At 53.0% G+C, this 23,446-nt stretch overlaps 1 protein-coding gene across 1 annotated transcript; it reads left to right on the forward strand.

Moving 5' to 3' along the window:
- Positions 1-744: 744 nt before the first annotated feature.
- On the forward strand, positions 745-23,441 carry LOC144954731 (phospholipid phosphatase 3-like; the record flags this gene model as incomplete). The annotated part of the gene is made up of 6 exons (XM_078885166.1): positions 745-1,415; positions 9,669-9,823; positions 11,508-11,636; positions 13,447-13,595; positions 14,992-15,049; positions 23,364-23,441. Coding segments are annotated over exons 1-6 (675 nt in total), but the record flags the coding sequence as incomplete, so codon positions are not given.
- Positions 23,442-23,446: the final 5 nt, after the last annotated feature.

Raw genomic sequence — 23,446 nt, forward strand, 5'->3', positions numbered from 1 at the left:
AAAATCTTCCGGAAGATGTCTACCGCCTGTTTTATTACTAACCATTCCATCTTCCGGAAGAGGTAGTGACGTAATGATCTTCCGGAAGATGTCTACTACCTGTTTTATTGCTAACCATTCCATCTTCCGGAAGATTTAGTGACGTAACGGTCTTCCGGAAGATGTCTACCGCCTGTTTTATTACTAACCATTCCATCTTCCGGAAGAGGTAGTGACGTAATGATCTTCCGGAAGATGTCTACTACCTGTTTTATTGCTAACCATTCCATCTTCCGGAAGATTTAGTGACGTGTGGATCTTCCGGAAGATGTCTACTACCTGTTTTATTGCTAACCATTCCATCTTCCGGAAGATTTAGTGACGTGAGGATCTTCCGGAAGATGTCTACCGCCCGTTTTATTACTAACCTTTCCATCTTCCGGAAGGTGTAGTGACGTGAGAATCTTCCGGAAGATGTCTACCGCCCGTTTTATTACTAACCACATGTTCTTCCGGAAGATGAAAGAATGTTAGGGTTCTTCCGGAAGATGTCTGCGGCGTGTTTTATTGGTCAGCTTCTTTTCTTCCGGAAGAGGTAGCGAAGTATGGATCTTCCGGAAGATGTCTACCGCCCGTTTTATTGGTAAACTTCCGGCCTTCCGGAAGACCGTGTGTGTAGGAGTGTGTAGTGGAGTGGGTGAGGTTTTGAGTGAGTGGTTGTGGCTACGAGGTGGTGGTGGTTGTGGTGGTGGTTGTGGTGGTGGTTGTTGTGGTGGTTGTTGTGGTGGTTGTTGTGGTGGTTGTTGTGGTGGTTGTTGTGGTGGTTGTTGTGGTGGTGGTGGTTGTTGTTGTGGTGCCTCATCTGCTGACTGGCTGTAGCAGTGGCTATAGCACTGACTGTTTTACTATAGCAGTGAGTAGGTGAGTGAGTGAGTGGGTGAGTGAGTGAGTGGGTGAGTCAGTGGGTGGGTGAGTGGGTGAGTGAGTAAATGAGTGAGTGAGTGGGTGAGTGAGTGGGTGGGTGAGTCAGTGGGTGGCTGAGTGGGTGAGTGGGTGAGTGAGTGGGTGGCTGAGTGGGTGAGTGAGTGGGTGGGTGAGTAAGTGGGTGAGTAAGTGGGTGAGTGAGTGGGTGGCTGAGTGAGTGAGTGACTGAGTGAGTGGTGAGTGAGTGAGTGAGTGGGTGAGTAAGTGGGTGAGTGAGTGAGTGGGTGGGTGAGTAAGTGAGTGAGTGAGTGACTGAGTGAGTGGTGAGTGAGTGGGTGAGTAAGTGGGTGAGTGAGTGGGTGAGTGAGTGAGTGACTGAGTGAGTGGTGAGGTGGAGCTTTCACAAATGGCTGCTGCCACCTCCATCCCTGCCTCCACCTCCTCCTCGACCCCTCAGTCCACCTCCTTCCCCATCGTCCTCGTCGCAGTCGACTTGGCCTGCATCATCCTTGGTGAGTCACTCACTCACTCAGTCACTCACTCACTCAGTTACTCACTCACTCAGTCACTCACTCAGCCACTCACTCAGTCACTCACTCAATCACTCAGCCACTCACTCAGCCATTCACTCACTCAGTCACTCACTCACTCAGTCACTCACTCACTCACTCAGCCACTCACTCACTCACTCAGCCACTCACTCAGCCACTCACTCAGCCACTCACTCAGCCACTCACTTAGCTACTCACTCACTCAGCCACTCAACCACTCACTCAGCCACTCACTCACTCAGCCACTCACCCACTCACTCACCCACTCACTCACCCACTCACTCACTCACCCACTCACTCACCCACTCACTCAGCCACTCACTCACTCAGCCACTCACCCATTCAATCACCCACTCACCCACTCACTCAGCCACTCACTCACCCACTCACTCACTTAGCTACTCACTCAATCAGCCACTCACTTAGCCACTCACTCACTCACCCACTCACTCACCCACTCACCCACTCACTCACTCAGCCACTCACTCAGCCACTCACTCAGCCACTCACTCAGCCACTCACTCACTCAGCCACTCACTCACTCAGCCACTCACTCAGCCACTCAACCACTCACTCACCCACTCACTCAGCCACTCACTCACTCAGCCACTCACTCAGCCACTCACTCACTCAGCCACTCACTCAGCCACTCACTCAGCCACCCACTCACTCAATTACTCACTCACTCAGCCACTCACTCAGCCACTCACTCAGCCACTCAACCACTCACTCACCCACTCACTCAGCCACTCATTCACTCAGCCACTCACTCAGCCACTCACTCACTCAGCCACTCACTCAGCCACCCACTCACTCAGCCACTCACTCACTCAGCCACTCACTCAGCCACTCACTCAGTGAGTGAGTGAGTGTATGAGTGAGTGAGTGAGTGTGTGAGTGTGTGAGTGTATGAGTGAGTGACTGAGTGTCTGAGTGAGTGACTGAGTGAGTGAGTGTCTGAGTGAGTGTATGAGTGAGTGAGTGTGTGAGTGACGTGACTGAGTGAGTGAGTGAATGAGTGACTGAGTGAGTGAGTGTATGAATGAGTGAGTGACTGAGTGAGTGAATGAGTGTCTGAGTGAGTGAGTGAGTGACTGAGTGAGTGAGTGTATGAGTGAGTGACTGAGTGTCTGAGTGAGTGACTGAGTGAGTGAGTGTCTGAGTGAGTGTATGAGTGAGTGAGTGTGTGAGTGACGTGACTGAGTGAGTGAGTGAATGAGTGACTGAGTGAGTGAGTGTATGAATGAGTGAGTGACTGAGTGAGTGAATGAGTGTCTGAGTGAGTGTATGAGTGAGTGAGTGTATGAGTGAGTGAGTGAGTGTATGAGTGAGTGAGTGAGTGACTGAGTGAGTGAGTGAGTGAATGAGTGAGTGAATGAGTGACGTGACTGAGTGTTATCGAGTTGGAGTTTGGAACCTAATAAAAGTCCAACGCACAACAACCATCTGATAGTTGAATGCGACTTTGTACCAAGTTGTTACTCTATAGGGCAGTGTTGAGTCTATAGGGCAGTGTTGAGTCTATGGTGCAGTGTTGAGTCTATGGGCAGTGTTGAGTCTATGGGCAGTGTTGAGTCTATAGGGCAGTGTTGAGTCTATGGTGCAGTGTTGAGTCTATAGGGCAGTGTTGAGTCTATGGTGCAGTGTTGAGTCTATGGGCAGTGTTGAGTCTATGGGCAGTGTTGAGTCTATGGGGCAGTGTTGAGTCTATAGGGCAGTGTTGAGTCTATGGGGCAGTGTTGAGTCTATAGGGCAGTGTTGAGTCTATGGTGCAGTGTTGAGTCTATGGTGCAGTGTTGAGTCTATGGGGCAGTGTTGAGTCTATGGTGCAGTGTTGAGTCTATGGGCAGTGTTGAGTCTATGGTGCAGTGTTGAGTCTATGGGGCAGTGTTGAGTCTATGGTGCAGTGTTGAGTCTATGGGGCAGTGTTGAGTCTATAGGGCAGTGTTGAGTCTATGGGGCAGTGTTGAGTCTATGGTGCAGTGTTGAGTCTATGGGCAGTGTTGAGTCTATGGTGCAGTGTTGAGTCTATGGGGCAGTGTTGAGTCTATGGTGCAGTGTTGAGTCTATGGGCAGTGTTGAGTCTATGGTGCAGTGTTGAGTCTATGGGGCAGTGTTGAGTCTATAGGGCAGTGTTGAGTCTATGGGGCAGTGTTGAGTCTATAGGGCAGTGTTGAGTCTATGGGGCAGTGTTGAGTCTATGGGGCAGTGTTGAGTCTATGGGGCAGTGTTGAGTCTATAGGGCAGTGTTGAGTCTATGGTGCAGTGTTGAGTCTATGGGGCAGTGTTGAGTCTATGGGGCAGTGTTGAGTCTATAGGGCAGTGTTGAGTCTATGGGGCAGTGTTGAGTCTATAGGGCAGTGTTGAGTCTATAGGGCAGTGTTGAGTCTATGGGGCAGTGTTGAGTCTATAGGGCAGTGCTGAGTCTATGGGGCAGTGTTGAGTCTATGGGGCAGTGTTGAGTCTATAGGGCAGTGTTGAGTCTATAGGGCAGTGTTGAGTCTATGGGGCAGTGTTGAGTCTATAGGGCAGTGTTGAGTCTATAGGGCAGTGTTGAGTCTATGGGGCAGTGTTGAGTCTATAGGGCAGTGTTGAGTCTATAGGGCAGTGTTGAGTCTATAGGGCAGTGTTGAGTCTATGGGGCAGTGTTGAGTCTATGGGGCAGTGTTGAGTCTATGGGGCAGTGTTGAGTCTATGGGGCAGTGTTGAGTCTATGGGCAGTGTTGAGTCTATGGGGCAGTGTTGAGTCTATGGGGCAGTGTTGAGTCTATAGGGCAGTGTTGAGTCTATAGGGCAGTGTTGAGTCTATAGGGCAGTGTTGAGTCTATAGGGCAGTGTTGAGTCTATGGGCAGTGTTGAGTCTATAGGGCAGTGTTGAGTCTATAGGGCAGTGTTGAGTCTATAGGGCAGTGTTGAGTCTATGGGCAGTGTTGAGTCTATGGGCAGTGTTGAGTCTATAGGGCAGTGTTGAGTCTATGGGGCAGTGTTGAGTCTATGGGGCAGTGTTGAGTCTATGGGGCAGTTTTGAGTCTATAGGGCAGTGTTGAGTCTATAGGACAGTGTTGAGTCTATGGGGCAGTGTTGAGTCTATAGGGCAGTGTTGAGTCTATGGGGCAGTGTTGAGTCTATGGGGCAGTGTTGAGTCTATGGGGCAGTGTTGAGTCTATGGGGCAGTGTTGAGTCTATGGGGCAGTGTTGAGTCTATGGGGCAGTGTTGAGTCTATGGGGCAGTGTTGAGTCTGTGGGCAGTGTTGAGTCTATGGGGCAGTGTTGAGTCTATGGGGCAGTGTTGAGTCTATAGGGCAGTGTTGAGTCTATGGGGCAGTGTTGAGTCTATGGGGCAGTGTTGAGTCTATGGGGCAGTGTTGAGTCTATAGGGCAGTGTTGAGTCTATGGGGCAGTGTTGAGTCTATGGGGCAGTGTTGAGTCTATGGGGCAGTGTTGAGTCTATGGGGCAGTGTTGAGTCTATGGGGCAGTGTTGAGTCTATGGGGCAGTGTTGAGTCTATGGGGCAGTGTTGAGTCTATAGGGCAGTGTTGAGTCTATGGGGCAGTGTTGAGTCTATGGGGCAGTGTTGAGTCTATGGGGCAGTGTTGAGTCTATGGGGCAGTGTTGAGTCTATGGGCAGTGTTGAGTCTATGGGCAGTGTTGAGTCTATAGGGCAGTGTTGAGTCTATAGGGCAGTGTTGAGTCTATGGGGCAGTGTTGAGTCTATGGGGCAGTGTTGAGTCTATGGGGCAGTGTTGAGTCTATGGGGCAGTGTTGAGTCTATGGGGCAGTGTTGAGTCTATGGGGCAGTGTTGAGTCTATGGGGCAGTGTTGAGTCTATAGGGCAGTGTTGAGTCTATGGGGCAGTGTTGAGTCTATGGGGCAGTGTTGAGTCTATGGGGCAGTGTTGAGTCTATGGGGCAGTGTTGAGTCTATGGGGCAGTGTTGAGTCTATGGGCAGTGTTGAGTCTATGGGCAGTGTTGAGTCTATAGGGCAGTGTTGAGTCTATGGGGCAGTGTTGAGTCTATGGGCAGTGTTGAGTCTATGGGGCAGTGTTGAGTCTATGGGCAGTGTTGAGTCTATGGGCAGTGTTGAGTCTATAGGGCAGTGTTGAGTCTATGGGGCAGTGTTGAGTCTATGGGCAGTGTTGAGTCTATGGGGCAATGTTGAGTCTATGGGGCAATGTTGAGTCTATGGGGCAGTGTTGAGTCTATGGGCAGTGTTGAGTCTATGGGGCAGTGTTGAGTCTATGGGCAGTGTTGAGTCTATAGGGCAGTGTTGAGTCTATGGGGCAGTGTTGAGTCTATGGGCAGTGTTGAGTCTATGGGGCAATGTTGAGTCTATGGGGCAATGTTGAGTCTATGGGGCAGTGTTGAGTCTATGGGCAGTGTTGAGTCTATGGGGCAGTGTTGAGTCTATGGGCAGTGTTGAGTCTATGGGGCAGTGTTGAGTCTATGGGGCAGTGTTGAGTCTATGGGCAGTGTTGAGTCTATGGGGCAATGTTGAGTCTATGGGGCAGTGTTGAGTCTATGGGCAGTGTTGAGTCTATGGGGCAGTGTTGAGTCTATGGGGCAGTGTTGAGTCTATGGGCAGTGTTGAGTCTATGGGCAGTGTTGAGTCTATAGGGCAGTGTTGAGTCTATGGGGCAGTGTTGAGTCTATGGGCAGTGTTGAGTCTATGGGGCAATGTTGAGTCTATGGGGCAATGTTGAGTCTATGGGGCAGTGTTGAGTCTATGGGCAGTGTTGAGTCTATGGGGCAGTGTTGAGTCTATGGGCAGTGTTGAGTCTATAGGGCAGTGTTGAGTCTATGGGGCAGTGTTGAGTCTATGGGCAGTGTTGAGTCTATGGGGCAATGTTGAGTCTATGGGGCAATGTTGAGTCTATGGGGCAGTGTTGAGTCTATGGGCAGTGTTGAGTCTATGGGGCAGTGTTGAGTCTATGGGCAGTGTTGAGTCTATGGGGCAGTGTTGAGTCTATGGGGCAGTGTTGAGTCTATGGGCAGTGTTGAGTCTATGGGGCAATGTTGAGTCTATGGGGCAGTGTTGAGTCTATGGGCAGTGTTGAGTCTATGGGGCAGTGTTGAGTCTATGGGGCAATGTTGAGTCTATGGGGCAGTGTTGAGTCTATGGGGCAGTGTTGAGTCTATGGGCAGTGTTGAGTCTATGGGGCAGTGTTGAGTCTATGGGCAGTGTTGAGTCTATGGGGCAGTGTTGAGTCTATGGGGCAGTGTTGAGTCTATGGGCAGTGTTGAGTCTATGGGGCAGTGTTGAGTCTATGGGCAGTGTTGAGTCTATGGGGCAGTGTTGAGTCTATAGGGCAGTGTTGAGTCTATGGGGCAATGTTGAGTCTATAGGGCAGTGTTGAGTCTATGGGGCAGTGTTGAGTCTATGGGGCAGTGTTGAGTCTATGGGCAGTGTTGAGTCTATGGGGCAGTGTTGAGTCTATGGGGCAGTGTTGAGTCTATGGGGCAATGTTGAGTCTATGGGGCAGTGTTGAGTCTATGGGGCAGTGTTGAGTCTATGGGGCAGTGTTGAGTCTATGGGCAGTGTTGAGTCTATGGGGCAGTGTTGAGTCTATGGGCAGTGTTGAGTCTATGGGGCAGTGTTGAGTCTATAGGGCAGTGTTGAGTCTATGGGGCAATGTTGAGTCTATAGGGCAGTGTTGAGTCTATGGGGCAGTGTTGAGTCTATGGGGCAGTGTTGAGTCTATGGGCAGTGTTGAGTCTATGGGGCAGTGTTGAGTCTATGGGCAGTGTTGAGTCTATGGGGCAGTGTTGAGTCTATGGGCAGTGTTGACTCTATAGGGCAGTGTTGAGTCTATAGGGCAGTGTTGGCTCTATAGGGCAGTGTTGAGTCTATGGGCAGTGTTGAGTCTATGGGGCAGTGTTGAGTCTATGGGCAGTGTTGAGTCTATGGGCAGTGTTGAGTCTATGGGCAGTGTTGAGTCTATGGGCAGTGTTGAGTCTATGGGCAGTGTTGAGTCTATGGGCAGTGTTGAGTCTATGGGGCAATGCTGAGTCTATGGGGCAGTGTTGAGTCTATGGGGCAATGTTGAGTCTATGGGGCAGTGTTGAGTCTATGGGGCAATGCTGAGTCTATGGGGCAGTGTTGAGTCTATGGGCAGTGTTGAGTCTATGGGGCAATGTTGAGTCTATGGGGCAGTGTTGAGTCTATAGGGCAGTGTTGAGTCTATGGGCAGTGTTGAGTCTATGGGCAGTGTTGAGTCTATGGGCAGTGTTGAGTCTATGGGCAGTGTTGAGTCTATGGGCAGTGTTGAGTCTATGGGCAGTGTTGAGTCTATGGGCAGTGTTGAGTCTATGGGGCAGTGTTGAGTCTATAGGGCAGTGTTGAGTCTATGGGCAGTGTTGAGTCTATGGGCAGTGTTGAGTCTATGGGCAGTGTTGAGTCTATGGGCAGTGTTGAGTCTATGGGCAGTGTTGAGTCTATGGGCAGTGTTGAGTCTATGGGGCAGTGTTGAGTCTATAGGGCAGTGTTGAGTCTATGGGCAGTGTTGAGTCTATGGGCAGTGTTGAGTCTATGGGGCAGTGTTGAGTCTATGGGCAGTGTTGAGTCTATGGGCAGTGTTGAGTCTATGGGGCAGTGTTGAGTCTATGGTGCAGTGTTGAGTCTATAGGGCAGTGTTGAGTCTATGGGGCAGTGTTGAGTCTATGGGCAGTGTTGAGTCTATGGTGCAGTGTTGAGTCTATAGGGCAGTGTTGACTCTATAGGGCAGTGTTGAGTCTATGGGCAGTGTTGAGTCTATGGTGCAGTGTTGAGTCTATAGGGCAGTGTTGAGTCTATAGGGCAGTGTTGAGTCTATGGTGCAGTGTTGAGTCTATAGGGCAGTGTTGACTCTATAGGGCAGTGTTGAGTCTATGGGCAGTGTTGACTCTATAGGGCAGTGTTGAGTCTATAGGGCAGTGTTGAGTCTATAGGGCAGTGTTGAGTCTATAGGGCAGTGTTGAGTCTATGGGGCAATGTTGAGTCTATGGTGCAGTGTTGAGTCTATAGGGTAGTGTTGAGTCTATGGTGCAGTGTTGAGTCTATAGGGCAGTGTTGACTCTATAGGGCAGTGTTGAGTCTATGGGCAGTGTTGACTCTATAGGGCAGTGTTGAGTCTATAGGGCAGTGTTGAGTCTATGGGGCAATGTTGAGTCTATGGGCAGTGTTGAGTCTATGGTGCAGTGTTGAGTCTATAGGGCAGTGTTGACTCTATAGGGCAGTGTTGAGTCCATGGGCAGTGTTGACTCTATAGGGCAGTGTTGAGTCTATAGGGCAGTGTTGAGTCTATGGGGCAATGTTGAGTCTATAGGGCAGTGTTGAGTCTATGGGGCAATGTTGAGTCTATGGGGCAGTGTTGAGTCTATGGGCAGTGTTGAGTCTATGGGCAGTGTTGAGTCTATAGGGCAGTGTTGAGTCTATGGGCAGTGTTGAGTCTATAGGGCAGTGTTGGCTCTATAGGGCAGTGTTGAGTCTATGGGCAGTGTTGAGTCTATGGGCAGTGTTGAGTCTATAGGGCAGTGTTGGCTCTATAGGGCAGTGTTGAGTCTATGGGCAGTGTTGAGTCTATAGGGCAGTGTTGGCTCTATAGGGCAGTGTTGAGTCTATGGGCAGTGTTGAGTCTATAGGGCAGTGTTGACTCTATAGGGCAGTGTTGAGTCTATAGGGCAGTGTTGGCTCTATAGGGCAATGTTGAGTCTATGGGCAGTGTTGAGTCTATAGGGCAGTGTTGGCTCTATAGGGCAGTGTTGAGTCTATGGGGCAGTGTTGAGTCTATGGGGCAGTGTTGAGTCTATGGGGCAGTGTTGAGTCTATGGGGCAATGTTGAGTCTATGGGGCAGTGTTGATTCTATGGGGCAATGTTGAGTCTATGGGGCAATGTTGAGTCTATGGTGCAGTGTTGAGTATATGGGGCAGTGTTGAGTCTATGGGGCAGTGGTGAGTCTATGGGGCAATGTTGAGTCTATGGTGCAGTGTTGAGTCTATGGGCAGTGTTGAGTCTATGGGGCAGTGGTGAGTCTATGGGGCAATGTTGAGTCTATGGTGCAGTGTTGAGTCTATGGGCAGTGTTGAGTCTATGGGGCAATGCTGAGTCTATGGGGCAATGCTGAGTCTATGGGGCAATGCTGAGTCTATGGGGCAATGCTGAGTCTATGGGGCAGTGCTGAGTCTATGGGGCAATGCTGAGTCTATGGGGCAATGTCTGTGTGGGTTTGCACCCTCAGCTGCCCTCCCCACGGTGGTTTTGGCCATTGTGGACCGACCCTATCAGCGAGGCTTCAGCTGCGTGGATGAGTCCATCCAGTACCCCTACCTGGGGGTCGAGACTGTACCATTCAGCGCCGTGGTGGCAGGGGGGTTCCTGCTCAACATCGTTCCCGTGAGTCGTTGGGAGGAGCACTCACTTGGGCTGTACCATTCAAAAACACCCCTTCATTGATAAAAACACTCATTTGGGCTGTACCATTCAAGAACACCCCTTCATTGATAAAAACACTCATTTGGGCTGTACCATTCAAAAACACCCCTTCATTGATAAAAACACTCACTTGGACTGTACCATTCAAGAACACCCCTTCATTGATAAAAACACTCACTTGGGCTGTACCATTCAAGAACACCCCTTCATTGATAAAAACACTCACTTGGGCTGTACCATTCAAGAACACCCCTTCATTGATAAAAACACTCGCTTGGACTGTACCATTCAAGAACACCCCTTCATTGATAAAAACACTCGCTTGGACTGTACCATTCAAGAACACCCCTTCATTGATAAAAACACTCACTTGGGCTGTACCATTCAAGAACACCCCTTCGTTGATAAAAACACTCGCTTGGACTGTACCATTCAAGAACACCCCTTCGTTGATAAAAACACTCGCTTGGGCTGTACCATTCAAAAACACCCCTTCATTGATAAAAACACTCGCTTGGACTGTACCATTCAAGAACACCCCTTCATTGATAAAAACACTCGCTTGGACTGTACCATTCAAGAACACCCCTTCATTGATAAAAACACTCGCTTGGACTGTACCATTCAAGAACACCCCTTCATTGATAAAAACACTCGCTTGGGCTGTACCATTCAAGAACACCCCTTCATTGATAAAAACACTCACTTGGACTGTACCATTCAAGAACACCCCTTCATTGATAAAAACACTCGCTTGGACTGTACCATTCAAGAACACCCCTTCATTGATAAAAACACTCGCTTGGGCTGTACCATTCAAGAACACCCCTTCATTGATAAAAACACTCGCTTGGACTGTACCATTCAAGAACACCCCTTCATTGATAAAAACACTCACTTGGGCTGTACCATTCAAGAACACCCCTTCGTTGATAAAAACACTCGCTTGGGCTGTACCATTCAAGAACACCCCTTCATTGATAAAAACACTCGCTTGGACTGTACCATTCAAGAACACCCCTTCATTGATAAAAACACTCACTTGGGCTGTACCATTCAAGAACACCCCTTCATTGATAAAAACACTCGCTTGGACTGTACCATTCAAAAACACCCCTTCATTGATAAAAACACTCGCTTGGGCTGTACCATTCAAGAACACCCCTTCATTGATAAAAACACTCACTTGGACTGTACCATTGACAAACACCCTTCCTACACTCTCCATTAACAATAAAAATTAACGCGTAAAAAACTAAGTTTTTCACTCTAAATCCTTTATATGCGTGGCATCGGTTTTATTTTATTATTCATTTCTGTTTTTTCTTGAGTAAGAGTTTCATTTTTATCACATTGGTATTTTAAATTAAATATGAAAAAAAGTTTTTCCTAAAAAGTGTAAAATTTTGGAAAAATTTAGTTTTTTCACGAAAATTCATTGTCACGCACAACGAGTCTGTGTTGCAAAACGTCAGCTCGGTTGGATCACGGGAAGTGGGTTTTAAAAACGACCGAAAGATTTGCACGGTCCTAAGCGCGCAAGCAAGCGAACTTAATATAAACGATTTAAAAACACTCACAAACTTGTGACAACGCCATTCACAACCAAACAAACAACAACAACCACTCCCGCACCCGCCCACAGATGGCAGTGGGTGAGTGGTTGTGGTGCCGGGCTAAGGGATCTTCATCGCGTTCATTTGTGCGGAACCTGGCCGTGTCGTCGCTATACAAGAAGCTGGGGGCGTTCCTGCTGGGGGCAGCCATGAGCCAGGCAAGTGATGACATCATCACCATCATCATCACTAACATCATCATCATCATCATCACTAACATCATCATCATCATCACCATCACTAACATCATCATCATCATCACCATCACTAACATCATCATCATCATCACCATCACTAACATCATCATCACCATCATCATCACTAACATCATCATCATCATCACCATCACTAACATCATCACCATCATCATCACTAACATCATCATCATCATCACCATCACTAACATCACTAACATCATCACCATCACTAACATCACTAACATCATCACCATCACTAACATCATCACCATCATCATCACTAACATCATCATCATCATCACCATCACTAACATCATCATCATCATCACCATCACTAACATCATCATCACCATCACCATCACTAACATCATCATCATCATCACCATCACTAACATCATCACCATCATCATCACTAACATCATCATCATCATCACCATCACTAACATCACTAACATCATCACCATCACTAACATCATCACCATCATCATCACTAACATCATCATCATCATCACCATCACTAACATGACCACCACCACCATCACCACCATCACTACCATCACTACCATCACCACCACTACCATCATCACCACTAACATCACCACCACCACCACCATCATCACTATCACTACCATCATCATTACTATCATCACCACCACCATCATCACCATCATCACCATCATCATCATCACCATCATCACCATCATCACCATCATCACCATCATCACCATCATCACCACCATCATCATCACTACCATCACCACCATCATCACCATCACCACCATCATCACCATCATCATCATCACCATCATCACCATCATCATCATCACCATCATCACCATCATCATCATCACCATCATCACCATCATCACCATCATCATCATCACTACCATCACCACCATCATCACCATCATCATCATCACTACCATCACCATCATCACCATCATCATCATCACTACCATCACCACCATCATCACCATCATCATCATCACTACCATCACCACCATCATCACCATCATCATCACCACCACCATCATCATCATCACTACCATCACCACCATCATCACCACCACCATCATCACCATCATCACCATCATCACCATCATCATCATCACTACCATCACCACCATCATCACCATCATCATCATCATCACTACCATCACCACCATCATCACCATCATCATCACCACCACCATCATCACTACCATCACAAACATCACTATCACTACCATCACCATCATCATCACCATCATCACTGGCCGTGTCGTCACTCTACAAGAAGCTGGGGGCGTTCCTACTGGGGGCAGCCATGAGCCAGGCAAGAGATGACATCACTAACATCATCACTAACATCACTAACATCACCACCATCATCATCATCACCACCATCACCACCACCACCACCATCACCACCATCACCACCATCACCATCACCACCACCACCATTACCACCATCACCACCACCACCATCACCACCACCATCACCACCACCACCATCACCACCACCATCACCACCACCACCATCACCACCACCATCACCACCACCACCATCACCACCACCATCACCACCACCACCACCATCATCACCACCATCACCACCACCATCACCATCACCACCACCACCAGCATCATCACCATCATCACCATCACCACCACGACCACCACCATCACCACCATCACCACCATCACCACCACCACCATCACCACCACCACCATCACCACCATCACCACCACCACCACCACCATCACCACCATCACCATGTGCTACCTGCAGGCCTTCACAGACGTGGCTAAGTATTCCATCGGGCGGCTGAGACCACACTTCCTGCACGTGTGTGCCCTGGCGCCGGGGTTCAACTGCTCAGCCGCAATGTCGGGGGCTGTGCCTTGCACGGGAGAAGCTCATCTCGTCAATGAAGCCAGGTGACACACAGAGACACACACACACACACAGTGACACAGACACACACACACACAGACACACACACACAGACACAGACACAGACACACACACAGTGACACACACACACACACAGTGACACACACACACTGCCTGCACGTGTGTGCCCTGGCGCCGGGGTTCAACTGCTCAGCCGCAATGTCGGGTGCTGTGCCTTGCACGGGAGAAGCTCATCTCGTCAATGAAGCCAGGTGACACACACACACACAGTGACACAGACACACACACACACAGACACACACACACACAGACACACACACACACAGTGACACAGACACACACACACACAGACACACACACACAGTGACACACACACACACACAGTGACACACACACACTGCCTGCACGTGTGTGCCCTGGCGCCGGGGTTCAACTGCTCAGCCGCAATGTCGGGTGCTGTGCCTTGCACGGGAGAAGCTCATCTCGTCAATGAAGCCAGGTGACACACACAGAGACACAGAGACACACACAGAGACACACACAGAGACACACACAGAGACACACGCACAGTTACACACACACACACAGACACACACAGAGACACAGAGACACACACACAGAGACACAGAGACACACACAGAGACACACACACAGACACAGAGACACACACACAGAGACACAGAGAGAGACACAGAGAGAGACACAGAGAGAGACACAGAGAGAGATACAGAGACACAGAGAGAGACACACAGACACACACATAGAGACATACAGAGAGAGAGACACAGAGACACACACACACAGACACACACACAGACACAGACATACAGACACACACACACACAGACACACACACACAGTGACACACACACACACAGACACACACACAGACACACACACACACACAAACTCAGAGACACAGAGAGAGACACAGAGACACACAGAGAGAGACACACAGACAGACACACAGAGACTCACACAGAGAGACACAGAGAGACACACACAGAGATCCACACAGAGACTCATAAACACAGAGACACACAGAGACATACAGAGACATACAGAGACACACGCAGAGACACACACAGAGACTCACACAGAGACTCACACACACACAGAGACACACACAGACACACACACACACAGACACACACAGACAGACACACACACACAGACACACACAGACAGACACACACACACAGACACACACACAGACACACACACACACACACAGACACACACACACACACAGACACACATACACACAGACACACACACAGACACACACACAGACACACCACCACTCACCACAGCCCATCCTCGTGTGACCTCTGTATGACCCACGTGTGACCTCTGAGCGGCCCCGCTAACCTCTGCGTGACCTCTGCGTGACCTCTGCGTGACCTCTGCGTGACCCAGGAAGTCATTCTACTCTGGCCACTCGTCGTTTGCGATGTACTCCATGCTGTACCTTGCGGTGAGGACGCGTCGCCATGGTTACCATCGCCACGGTTACCATGTTACCATCACCACGGTTACCATGTTACCATCACCACGGTTACCATGTTACCATCACCACGGTTACTGCCACGGTTACCACCACCACGGTTGCCATGGTCACCACCGTAGTTACCATCACAGGACTCTCCACTCTCCACTCACTATTCTTACTCACCACTCATCCCTCACCACTCTCTAACTCACCACTCACCCACTCACTCACCCACTCACTCACCCACTCACTCACCCACTCACTCACCCACTCATCCACCCACTCACCCACTCACTCACTCACCCACTCATCCACCCACTCACCCACTCACTCACTCACCCACTCATCCACCCACTCATCCACCCACTCACCCACTCACTCACCCACTCACTCACTCACCCACTCATCCACCCACTCACCCACTCATCCACCCACTCACCCACTCATCCACCCACTCACCCACTCACTCACTCACCCACTCATCCACCCACTCACCCACTCATCCACCCACTCACCCACTCACTCACTCACCCACTCATCCACCCACTCACCCACTCATCCACCCACTCACCCACTCACTCACTCACCCACTCATCCACCCACTCACACACTCATCCACCCACTCACCCACTCATCCACCCACTCACCCACTCACTCACCCACTCATCCACCCACTCACCCACTCATCCACCCACTCACCCACTCATCCACCCACTCACCCACTCACCCACTCACCCACTCATCCACCCACTCACCCACTCACTCACCCACTCATCCACCCACTCACCCACTCATCCACCCACTCACCCACTCATCCACCCACTCACCCACTCATCCACCCACTCACCCACTCACCCACTCACCCACTCATCCACCCACTCACCCACTCATCCACCCACTCACCCACTCACTCACCCACTCATCCACCCACTCACCCACTCATCCACCCACTCACCCACTCATCCACCCACTCACCCACTCATCCACCCACTCACCCACTCACTCACTCACCCACTCATCCACCCACTCACCCACTCATCCACCCACTCACCCACTCACCCACTCACCCACTCATCCACCCACTCACCCACTCACTCACCCACTCATCCACCCACTCACCCACTCATCCACCCACTCACCCACTCACTCACCCACTCATCCACCCACTCACCCACTCATCCACCCACTCACCCACTCATCCACCCACTCACCCACTCATCCACCCACTTACCCACTCACCCACTCACTCACCCACTCATCCACCCACTCACCCACTCACCCACCCACTCACTCACCCACTCACCCACTCATCCACTCACTCACTCACCCACTCATCCACCCACTCACCCACTCACTCACCCACTCACTCACTCACCCACTCATCCACCCACTCACCCACTCATCCACCCACTCACCCACTCACTCACTCACCCACTCATCCACCCACTCACCCACTCACCCACCCACTCACTCACCCACTCACCCACTCATCCACCCACTCACTCACTCACCCACTCATCCACCCACTCACCCATTCACTCACTCACCCACTCATCCACCCACTCACCCACTCACTCACTCACTCACCCACTCATCCACCCACTCACCCACTCATCCACCCACTCACCCACTCACTCACTCACCCACTCATCCACCCACTCACCCACTCACCCACCCACTCACTCACCCACTCACCCACCCACTCACTCACCCACTCACCCACTCACCCACTCACTCACTCACCCACTCATCCACCCACTCACCCACTCACTCACTCACCCACTCATCCACCCACTCACCCACTCATCCACCCACTCACCCACTCACTCACTCACCCACTCATCCACCCACTCACCCACTCACCCACCCACTCACTCACCCACTCACCCACTCATCCACCCACTCACCCACTCACCCACCCACTCACTCACCCACTCACCCACTCATCCACTCACTCACTCACCCACTCATCCACCCACTCACCCACTCACTCACCCACTCACTCACTCACCCACTCATCCACCCACTCACCCACTCATCCACCCACTCACCCACTCACTCACTCACTCACCCACTCATCCACCCACTCACCCACTCACCCACCCACTCACTCACCCACTCACCCACTCATCCACCCACTCACTCACTCACCCACTCATCCACCCACTCACCCATTCACTCACTCACCCACTCATCCACCCACTCACCCACTCACTCACTCACTCACCCACTCATCCACCCACTCACCCACTCATCCACCCACTCACCCACTCACTCACTCACCCACTCATCCACCCACTCACCCACTCACCCACCCACTCACTCACCCACTCACCCACCCACTCACTCACCCACTCACCCACTCACTCACTCACCCACTCACCCACTCATCCACCCACTCACCCACTCACTCACTCACCCACTCATCCACCCACTCACCCACTCACCCACCCACTCACCCACCCACTCACTCACCCACTCACTCACTCACTCACCCACCCACTTACTCACTAACTCACTCACCCACTCACTCACCCACCCACTCACTCACCCACTCACCCACTCATCCACCCACTCACCCACTCACTCACTCACCCACTCATCCACCCACTCACCCACTCATCCACCCACTCACCCACTCATCCACCCACTCACCCACTCACTCACCCACTCATCCACCCACCCACTCACTCACTCACCCACCCACCCACTCAATCACCCACTCACTCACTCACCCACTCACCACTCACCCACTCACTCACCCACTCATCCACCCACTCACCCACTCACTCACTCACTCACTCACTCACTCACTCACCCACTCACCCACTCATCCACCCACTCACCCACTCACTCACTCACCCACTCATCCACCCACTCACCCACTCACCCACCCACTCACCCACCCACTCACTCACCCACTCACTCACTCACCCACCCACTTACTCACTAACTCACTCACCCACTCACTCACCCACCCACTCACTCACCCACTCACCCACTCACCCACCCACTCACCCACCCACCCACTCACCCACTCACCCACCCACCCACTCACTCACCCACTCATCCACCCACTCACCCGCTCACCCACTCACTCACCTACCCACCCACTCACCCACTCACCCACTCACTCACTCACCCACTCATCCACCCACTCACCCACTCACTCAATCACCCACTCATCCACCCACTCACCCACTCACTCACTCACCCACTCATCCACCCACTCACCCACTCACTCACTCACCCACTCATCCACCCACACACCCACTTACTCAATCACCCACTCACCCACTCACCCACCCACTCACCCACCCACTCACTCACCCACCCACTCACCCACTCACCCACTCACCCACTCATCCACTCACCCACTCACTCACTCACCCACCCACTCACTCACTCACCCACCCACTCACTCACTCACTCACCCACTCATCCACCCACTCACCCACTCACTCAATCACCCACTCATCCACCCACTCACCCACTCACCCACCCACTCACCCACCCACTCACTCACCCACTCACTCACTCACTCACCCACTCATCCACCCACTCACCCACTCACTCACTCACCCACTCATCCACCCACTCACCCACTCACTCACTCACTCACCCACTCATCCACCCACTCACCCACTCACTCAATCACCCACTCATCTACCCACTCACCCACTCACCCACCCACTCACCCACCCACTCACTCACCCACCCACTCACCCACTCACCCACTCATCAACTCACCCACTCACTCACTCACCCACCCACTCACTCAATCACCCACTCATCCACCCACTCACCCACTCACCCACCCACTCACCCACCCACTCACTCACCCACCCACTCACCCACTCACCCACTCATCCACTCACCCACTCACTCACTCACCCACCCACTCACTCACTCACTCACTCACCCACTCACTCACTCACTCACTCACTCACTCACTCACTCACTCACTCACTCACCCACTCATCCACCCACTCACCCACTCACTCAATCACCCACTCATCCACCCACTCACCCACTCACCCACCCACTCACCCACCCACTCACTCACCCACTCACTCACTCACTCACTCACTCACTCATCCACCCACTCACCCCACTCACTCACTCACCCACTCATCCACCTACTCACCCACTCACTCACTCACCCACTCATCCACCCACTCACCCACTCACTCAATCACCCACTCATCCACCCACTCACCCACTCACTCACCCACTCACCCACCCACTCACTCACCCACCCACTCACCCACTCACCCACTCATCCACTCACCCACTCACTCACTCACTTACTAACCCACTCACCCACTCACTCACTCACCCACTCATCCACCCACTCACCCACTCACTCACTCACCCACTCATCCACCCACACACCCACTTACTCAATCACCCACTCACCCACTCACCCACCCACTCACCCACCCACTCACTCACCCACCCACTCACCCACTCACCCACTCATCCACTCACCCACTCACTCACTCACCCACCCACTCACTCACTCACCCACCCACTCACTCACTCACTCACTCACTCACTCACTCACTCACTCACTCACTCACCCACTCATCCACCCACTCACACCCACTCACTCAATCACCCACTCAACCACCCACTCACCCACTCACCCACCCACTCACCCACCCCACTCACTCACACCACTCACACCCACTCAACCACCCACTCACCCACTCACTCACACACCACTCATCCACCCACTCACCCACTCACTCACTCACCCACTCATCCACCCACTCACCCACTCACTCAATCACCACTCATCTACCCACACCCCACTCACCCACCCACTCACCCACCCACTCACTCACCCACCCACTCACCCCACTCACCCACTCATCCACACACCCACTCACTCACTCACACCACCCACTCACTCAATCACCCACTCATCCACCCACTCACCCACTCACCCACCCCACTCACACCACCCATCACTCACACCACCCACTCACCCACTCACCCACTCATCCACTCACCCACTCACTCACTCACCCACCCACTCACTCACTCACTCACACACTCACTCACCCACCACTCACCACTCACTCACTCACCCACTCATCACCCACTCACCCACTCACACAATCACCCACTCATCCACCCACTCACCCACCACCCACCCACTCACCCACCCACCACTCACCCACCTCACTCACTCACTCACTCACATCACTCACTCACTCACTCACTCATCCACCCACTCACCCACTCACTCACTCACTCCACTCATCCACCTACTCACCCACTCACTCACTCACCCCACTCATCCACCCACTCACCCACTCACTCAATCACCCACTCATCCACCCACTCACCCACTCACTCACCCACTCACCCACCCACTCACTCACCCACCCACTCACCCACTCACCCACACCATCCACCACCCACTCACTCACACACTTACTCACCCACCCACTCACTCACTCACATCACTCACCCACTCATCCACCCACTCACCCACTCACTCAATCACCCACTCATCCACCCACTCACCCACTCACCCACCCACTCACCCACCCACTCACCCACCACCCACTCACTCACTCACCCACTCATCCACCCACTCACCCACTCACTCACTCACCCACTCATCCACCCACTCACCCACTCATCCACCCACTCACCCACTCACTCACTCACTCACCCACTCATCCACCCACTCACCCATTCACTCACTCACCCACTCATCCACCCACTCACCCACTCACTCAATTACCCACTCATCCACCCACTCACCCCACTCACCCACCCACTCACCCACCCACTCACTCACCCACCCACTCACCCACACACCCACTCATCCACTCACCCACTCACTCACTCACTCACCCACCCACTCACTCACTCACTCACCCACCCACTCACTCACTCACTCACCCACTCATCCACCCACTCACCCACTACTCAATCACGCCACTCATCCACCCACTCACCCACTCACCCACTCACCCACCCACTCACTCACCCACCCACCCACCCACCCACTCACTCACTCACTCACCCACCCACTTACTCACTCACTCACCCACTCACTCACCCACTAACCCACTCACCCACCCACTCACCCACCCACCCACTCACCCACCCACCCCACTCACTCACCCCACTCACCCACTCATCCACTCACCCACTCACTCACCTCACTCACTCACTCACTCACCTCACTCACTCACTCACTCACCCACCCACTCACTCACCCACCCACCCACCCACTCACTCACCCACCCACCCACCCACCCACTCACCCACTCACCCACCCACTCACTCACGCACTCACCCGCTCACCCACTCACTCACCTACCCACCCACTCACCCACTCACTCACTCACTCACCCACCCACCCACTCACTCACTCACTTCACCAACCCACTTATTCACTCACTCACTCACCCACCCACCCACTCACTCACCCACCCACCCCACCCACCCACCCACCCACCCACCCACTCACTCACTCACCCACTCACCCACTCACCCCACCCACTCACCCACCCACCCACCACCACTCACCCCCACTCACCCACCCACCCACTCACCCACTCACCCACCCACCCACTCACCCACTCACTCACTCACCCACCCACCCACTCAATCACCCACTCACCCACTCACCCTCCCACCCACTCACCCACCCACTCACCCACCCACCCACTCAATCACCCACTCACTCACCCACTCACCCTCCCACCCACTCACCCACCCACTCACCCACCCACTCACTCACTCACCCACCCACCCACTCAATCACCCACTCACTCACCCACTCACCCTCCCACCCACTCACCCCACCCACTCACCCACTCACTCACTCACTCACCCACCCACCCACTCAATCACCCACTCACTCACCCACTCACCCTCCCACCCACTCACCCACCCACTCACTCACCACTCACTCACCCCTCACCCCTCACCCCCCCCTCACCTCACCCCCCCCCCCCCCAGCTTTACCTGGAGTCTCCACTCACCCACTCACTCACTCAACCCACTCACTCACTCACCCACCCACTCACCCCACCCACTCACTCACCCACCCACTCACTCACTCACACCCCCTCACTCACCACTCACCCCTCACCCCCCTTCACCTCACCCCCCTTCCCCAGCTCTACCTGGAGTCTCCACTCACCACTCACTCACTCACCCACCCACTCACCCACCCACTCACCCACTCACCCACCCACTCACCCACCCATCCACTGACTCACTCACTCACCCACCCACCCACTCACCCACCCACCCACTCACCCACCCACCCACCCACCCACTCACCCCACTCACTAACCCACCCACTCACCCACCCACCCACCTACTCACCCACCCACCCACACACTCACCCACCCACTCACTCACCCACTCACTCACCCACCCACTCACCCACTCACCCACTCACTCACCCCCCCCCCCAGCTTTACCTGGAGTCTCCACTCACCACTCACTCACTCACCCACTCACTCACTCACCCACCCACTCACCCACCCACTCACTCACCCACCCACTCACTCACTCACCCCCTCACTCACCACTCACCCCTCACCCCCCTTCACCTCACCCCCCTTCCCCAGCTCTACCTGGAGTCTCCACTCACCACTCACTCACTCACCCACCCACTCACCCACCCACTCACCCACTCACCCACCCACTCACCCACCCATCCACTGACTCACTCACTCACACCACCCACCCACTCACCCACCCACCCACTCACCCACCCACCCACCCACTCACCCACTCACTAACCCACCCACTCACCCACCCACCTACTCACCCACCCACCCACACACTCACCCACCCCCACTCACTTCACCCACTCACTCACCCACCCACTCACCCACTCACCCACTCACTCACCCCCCCCCCCAGCTCTACCTGGAGTCTCCACTCACCACTGACTCACCCCTCACCCACCCACCCACTCACTCACCCACCCACTCACCCACCCACCCACTCACCCACCCACCCACCCACCCACCCACTCACCCACCCACCCACCCACCCACTCACTCACCCACTCACTCACTCACTCACCCACCCACTCACCCACCCACCCACTCACCCACTCACCCACTCACCCACCCACTCACAAACTCACCCCCCCCCCCACCCACCACCCCCCCCCCCCCCACTCACCACCCCCCCCCCAGCTCTACCTGGAGTCTCCACTCACCCCTCACCACTCACCCCTCAACACTCAACACTCACCCCTCAACACTCACCCCCCTCACTCACTCACTCACCTCACCCCCCCCCCCAGCTCTACCTGGAGTCTCGTCTCACCTGGCGAGGTGCTAGGACGCTGCGGCCTCTCCTGCAGGCCGCAAGCCTCCTCCTCGCCTG

This window comes from Lampetra fluviatilis, unplaced genomic scaffold (genome assembly GCF_964198595.1).
Source record: "Lampetra fluviatilis unplaced genomic scaffold, kcLamFluv1.1 SCAFFOLD_424, whole genome shotgun sequence".
Taxonomy (NCBI): domain Eukaryota; kingdom Metazoa; phylum Chordata; class Hyperoartia; order Petromyzontiformes; family Petromyzontidae; genus Lampetra; species Lampetra fluviatilis.